The sequence below is a fragment of the Dama dama genome, chromosome 23, assembly GCF_033118175.1.
Source record: "Dama dama isolate Ldn47 chromosome 23, ASM3311817v1, whole genome shotgun sequence".
NCBI classification, from domain to species: domain Eukaryota; kingdom Metazoa; phylum Chordata; class Mammalia; order Artiodactyla; family Cervidae; genus Dama; species Dama dama.
This window is the reverse complement of record NC_083703.1, coordinates 55,227,269-55,233,034: the sequence shown is the minus strand read 5'-3', so window position 1 is coordinate 55,233,034 and position 5,766 is coordinate 55,227,269. Positions and strand designations below refer to the sequence as shown.

At 66.2% G+C, this 5,766-nt stretch overlaps 1 protein-coding gene across 1 annotated transcript; it reads right to left on the bottom strand.

The window, feature by feature from the left end:
• On the bottom strand, positions 1-4,167 carry HRH3 (histamine receptor H3). Its single transcript, XM_061125798.1, has 3 exons — positions 3,912-4,167; positions 2,736-2,902; positions 1-1,724 (listed from the first exon to the last, which is right to left on the bottom strand). The coding sequence occupies exons 1-3, from the start codon at positions 4,165-4,167 to the stop codon at positions 795-797; spliced, it is 1,353 nt and encodes a 450-aa protein (XP_060981781.1). The 3' UTR covers positions 1-794.
• Positions 4,168-5,766: the final 1,599 nt, after the last annotated feature.

The following is a 5,766-nucleotide window of genomic DNA, read 5'->3' as shown; positions in this document are numbered from 1 at the left end:
CCAGCTGGCAGAGCAGCTGGCTCGGCTCAGCCAGAAGCGGCACACAAGGAAGGAGGGCGTGGGAGCCCACACCTGCCAATCCAGCCCCGAGCGCCTCAGCAATTTTGTCTCTTTTGATTAAACATCTAGGGAACATCGAGTTCATGGACGTGTTTTCTTCTTCTCCGTCTTCCTGAAACACCCAGAATGGAGACGCAGAGACCTGCTGCGAGCAAGGTTCCTGGGGAGTGCCCGGCACTTTGGGAGCAGATAAAGTTGGAGGGAGGAGGGATGAAGGACCGGGTCCGGCCTCAAGCAGGGGATGGACAGCAGCAAAGCCAGCAGCCAGGGCTTGTCTGGAACAGGGCAGGTGTGCAGGCATGCGCAGGTGTGTGTGTGTGTGTGCAGGGGCCGAGCGCTGGCCCCAGAGGCCTGCAGCACGCGCCAAGCACTTGCTTTGGGAAGAACACTGAGCAGTAACTGTGAGAAGCAAGGACATGACCAGCCATCACACTGTCTGTGGGGGTGGACAGAGTGACTGGGAGCCCTGGGTTGTCCCTCCTGGGCTACAGCAGGACTTGGGTGGCATCATCCTGGCTCACGCAGCAGGGGCCCTTCCAGCCGCCCACCAAGCTGCCTCCACTGCCAGCGGATGGTCTGAGAGGCTGCCATGGCATTTAGGGTGGGCCAGAGACAAGGCAGAGCACACGCCTGCAGGGCGGCCAGGTGGACGTGAAGGCCCAGCTGCCCAGGAACCCAGGGTCTCGAGGGCGTGGCAGTGGCCTCAAGCATCCCGGGTGCCATGGAAGGTCAGCTCACTTCCAGCAGTGCTCCAGGGAGCTGTGGGGCTGGATCTTGAGCTTCTGGGGACAGAGCAGCTTGGTGAAGGCCCGGCGGAAGCTATAGTGGCACAGCGGGTAGAGGACGGGGTTGACGGCCGAGTTGGCCCACAGCAGCCAGAAGGACGTCTCGTACCAGTAGTCGGGGATGCAGTGGCCATGGCAGGCAGCCCGAATGATCATCAGGAGTGTGTAGGGGGCCCAGCAGAGCCCAAAGATGCTCACAATGACGGCCAGTGACTTGGCCACCTTCTTGTCCCGTGAGAGCCGGAAGCGCTGGGTGATGCTCTGGGATACCATCTTCATGCGCTTCTCCAGGGACGCAGAGGATGCGGACGGCTTGGAGCCGCGCTTGAGTGAGCGAGGCCTCTCGGTGCCCCTTGAGGAACTGCCGGAGCTGGAGGTGGGCGAGGCCGCGGCACCCCCACCGCTACCACCCCCAAGGGCCACCTCCCCAGCCTCAGGGCCCGGGGTCACCTCGCTGACCCCCACCCCGTACCTGTGCAGCGGCACAGCCTCCCCACACCCTTTCTGCCAGCATCCCCAGCAGCTGGGTGCAGCAGGTGGTGGAGAGGGCTGGGCCTCGGGCGGAAGCTCGGTGGTGGCCGCCTCGCGCACTCCATCCAGCCGGACACGGGTGCGCCTCTGGATGTTCAGGTAGATGCTGAGGTTGAAGAAGGTGACGCTGAGGAAAGGGGTGAAGAACTCGAGGGTGGAGGCCGTGATGAGGAAGTACCAGTTGTAGAAGAACTCGGCGTAGCAGTGGCCCTCGGGGATGGAGCTGCCACCAGACAGGTACTCCCAACTGAGGATGGCGGGTCCATAGAGCAGGAAGGCCAGCACCCACACCAGCACCATCTTCTGCACCGCCCGCCGCGTGTCACCCTGCTGGGCCCGGTAAGAGACCTGCAGTGGGACACGCTGGGTCAGGGGGCAAGGGGACTGAGTCCAGGGCACAGTGCCGCCCAGGGCTCCGGGCAGCCTCCAGGCCTCTGTGCAGGGCCCTCCTCGGCAAAGATGCCTTCCCTTCTCCTCCATGAAGCCCCAGTAGGCTGAGGCCTGTGACTATCCCATGGGCTTGGAACCGCCCCTCAGAATCCTAATTTTGTGCCAGGCTGCCTGTCAGCCATCCCCCTGCCAGCTGTGCACTCCCCAGGAGTCACGTCACTGTCCATTCCTTGGAGGACCCGCCGTGTGCCCTGCTCTGTGCTCGGCACCTTTGATATCATCTCATTTAATCTTCACACCTGCTCCACCCTGGTTCCCACATTCTTGATGGTTCAGGTCAGGCAGGGAAGACCACAGGTGGAGGGGCTCCATGGGCAGAGCTGGCTCCAAACCCATGCTCTCTGCACCCTGACCCACTGCTTCCCTAGACCAGGACACACACAGCCACAGCAGAGGGAGCCTGGTAGAGCCATCAGAGGAGACGGCACCAGACTGACCTCTGCTGCAGTGCTGCTGCCAGCCCTGTGCCTGCGTGACTCTGACACGGGAAGGGTAGGCAGTCCAGGGTCCCTAAGTGTGGCCACCCACACCCAGGGCAGCTCGTGGAGCCTGTCTTTCTGAGGCACAGCCCCCCCCCCCCCCGCCGCGGGGAGGTTCCACCTGGGGCCCTTGGCCCCAGATAGTCCCTTAGTTCCAGGGACTTTGGACCTGCTCCAGGGTGGAGGCTGGAGTGATCCCCTCTTTCAGGTCTAGACGGCCCCTTCTGCCCAAACCCAGACCAGTCCTACTGGCAGCAGATGGCTAATGAGCAGGCAGGTGGTTACAGAATGCCTGAGGTGAGCGGACCCCAAGCCCATCCAGCACCGCCCATTCAGAAGTGGCCATACCCCCTGCCTGGTGGGTCTCCTGGCTGCCTCTGGCCACCCTGCCCCCTGGGAGCGAACATGGGCACCCACATCCCAGACTCACGGCTCGGGTGACCGACAGGAAGCGGTCATAGCTGATAAGCACGATATTGAAGACAGAGGAGGTGCAGAGCAGGTAGTCCACCACCAACCACAGCTTGCAGAGGCCCCGGCCGAAGGGCCAGCGACCGGTCAGCACGTAGGGCACATAGAGTGGGATGCAGAATGCCCCTGTGGGAGAGGAGGGCCATGGCTGGGCAGGGCCCTAGGGTCAGAATCCCCACAGCTGGGAGATAAGCAGGACCTGGGGTCACATAATGGGCCCCTTTCTGGGACCAGCAATCCCCCCTCCGCCTCCTTCCTAGGCATGCTCTGAGCCCTGCACCTGGCCTCCAACCCTTGCCCCACCCCCAGCCCCACTGTGTTCCTGGACTTGGAAGCAGGATAAAGCTCCAGCGGTAGGGCCCACTGGGCACAAGGAGACCCAAAGCGTCATTCCTGGCCTTTCGCTAGCCCTCCCAGTGCCTGAAGGAAGGAAGGAGAATTTCCTTCCTCTCCGCCCCCCTGCACCCCAGCTCCTATCCTGGCCTTTGGGTAGCTCCTCCTCATCGGCTCAGAAGCCGAGAAAACATTTCTCCGGACTCAAAGGGCACTTGACTGCTGCCACGCGGGCGGCTCCCAAGCCCCGCTCTGAGCAGCTGGCAGACGCTCCTCTCAGCCCCAACAGGTGTCTGGCGCTCCGGCCCCCTCCTTGCGCCCCGCCCCCCCAGCCGGCAGCAGCGCACGGACACGTGAGAGCGCGCGCTTCAGAGCATGTCCCCAACCCCCCCTTCCCCGCGGCCTCCTCCCCCAACACGGCTCTAAAAATCTCCCTTCCACGTCCCCTCCTCCCAGCCACCCCCCAGCACCCTCCCCGCGTCCTGAGTCCGCTGCAGCCTTTGTTTGGCTACGGCGCAGGAGCCCGCGCTGCACCGTGGCCGCAGCGCCTTGCGCCTTGCTGAGCGCCCGCTTGCTCGGACCCCTTCCCTGGGGACGTCCTTCCCCAGCCCGAGTCCCGCGGCCCGAGAGGCAAGGAACTTCTCCTGTGCCCACCTCCCCAAAGTCCTGGACACCCCCTACTCAGGCCTGGCTCCCTAGCGGGGTGTGTCCCCGAGGAAAAGCACCCTAGGTCCACGTTCCAGCCCCCGCTGACCCGACCCAGCTGGGCGCCCCTGACTCGGGCGGGGGCTGGGGGCTTTACCCACGAGGAAGTCGGAGATGGCGAGGTTGAGCAGAAAGAAGTTGTTTTGCGTGCGGAGGCTCGAATCCGCCACGAAGGCGAGCATGACCAGCGCGTTGCCCAGCACCGTGGCCACGATGAGCAGCGCCATGAGCGCCGCCAGCACCGCGGTCCAGGCGGCGGAGAAGCCGCGCGCCCCGCCCGCCGCCGCCGCCGCCGCCTCGCCCGCCAGCGCCCCCGACGCGTTCAGCGGCCCGTCGGGCGGTGAGCGCTCCATGGCCCCGCCGGCTCACGCAGCGCCGGAGCGCGGGGCAGGGTGCGGACCGCCGGCCGGGCGGCCAGGAGGGGCCCCGGTCCGGGAGCCTGGTCTTTGCGGGCTCTCGGCCCGGCCGGGTTCCCCGTTGGATGCCCGGCGCATGGTCCGCGGGCGCCGAGACGGGGGCCGGGGCGGGCCGCGCCCAGGGGGCCCGGCCCGGAATCTGAGCCGAACCGGGCCAGCGGCACGACCGCTGCAGCCTGAGCGGACCCGGGGCGGAGCTGGAGCCCGAGCCGCTGCTTGAGCGTCCGTGCGCCCGGAGTGCCGCGCGCAGCGGAGTGAGCCCCGCGCCCAGCCTGCGGCCCCCCGCGCCCCGCTCAGCGCCCCCGCCATTGGCTGCCGCCCTCGCCCCGCCCCCGCCCCGCCCGGCGCCGGCAGCACCACGGACAGCGCCGCGTGCCCGCCGGGCCGCCGGAGCCCCAGCCCAAGTGCGCACGCCGGCTGGCGAAGAGCCTGGCACGGCGGGCGCCCGAGCTGGGGGCTCGCCTGCGGTCAGCCGCCCGCGCACACAGGAGCCAGTCTCTGGGCCGCTTAACATGCCCCGTGCCCTCCGTCCCAGTGACCCCTGGCTGGCTCTCATCGGGATCTGGGGCGCCTAAGGGGGTCCGGAGTTGGGGTGAGGGGAAACTCCTGCATCCGCGCTCAGGGGAACTTGCCCCCAAGGGACCCCCTCCTCGTTTCACCCTTCGAGCAAGCAGGACTTGGAGAAAGGAATCTCCCAAGGAGAAAAGATGGGAGGGGTCTTGAGAGCCGGTGCCCTGGTCAGGGGTTCGCTCCAACCCCCATATGCGTGGGACACTGGGTCTCACTCTCCCTTGGGCAGGACCCAGGGCAGGGTCCAGGATGACCTGCAAGGCGCAGACAGATGTGGAGTTACATAAGGGAAGATGGGGAACCAGCGAACCCAGCCGGGAAGGGAGCGTGCCCATCCTGAGCTCAGGGGGCCGTAGGCTGGGGGAAAGCGCCCGTCGGCCTGGCACCCAGCCTCGGGGTCCCCCCGGTGGACAGCGCAGTCGGGAGGTCGCTGCTGCGGGGACAGACGAGGTCACTGCCCTCCCGGCGCAGCTAAGGCGGCGCGCTGCGTTAGCGCCTGCGGGAGGGGATGGGGGGAGAGCGGCAGGAGGGAGCGCCCCCTCCCCCAGGCATAAGCGCTCGGATAGACTGGGTCAAGGACGAGACAAACACAGCGAGACAGACAGACACGCCCGTAGGCAGACACACAGACACCCACAGACCAGGGAAACAGCCACCCAGCGTCAGGCTGGGGACCCACGAACGGCAGTTAGACACACACACATCAGACAGCAGACAGCGAGGGAGCACAGCCCGAGGGAGAGGGAAGCAGCGACTCCGCTCAGTCGCCAGCGGCGCACATCCGCGGAAGCCTCAGAACAGAAGGGCGCGTCTGCGCATGGGGGTAGGGACGGGAGGCTGGGGGAGGGGCTGCAGAGGGACCCCAAGTGCTGGCACACACGGGCACCCCCACATTTACATCAGCTTCCTGATCAAGCTGGGATATATTCCTCCTCTAGCCCTGAGGTGCTTTAGAAACTTTGGGGA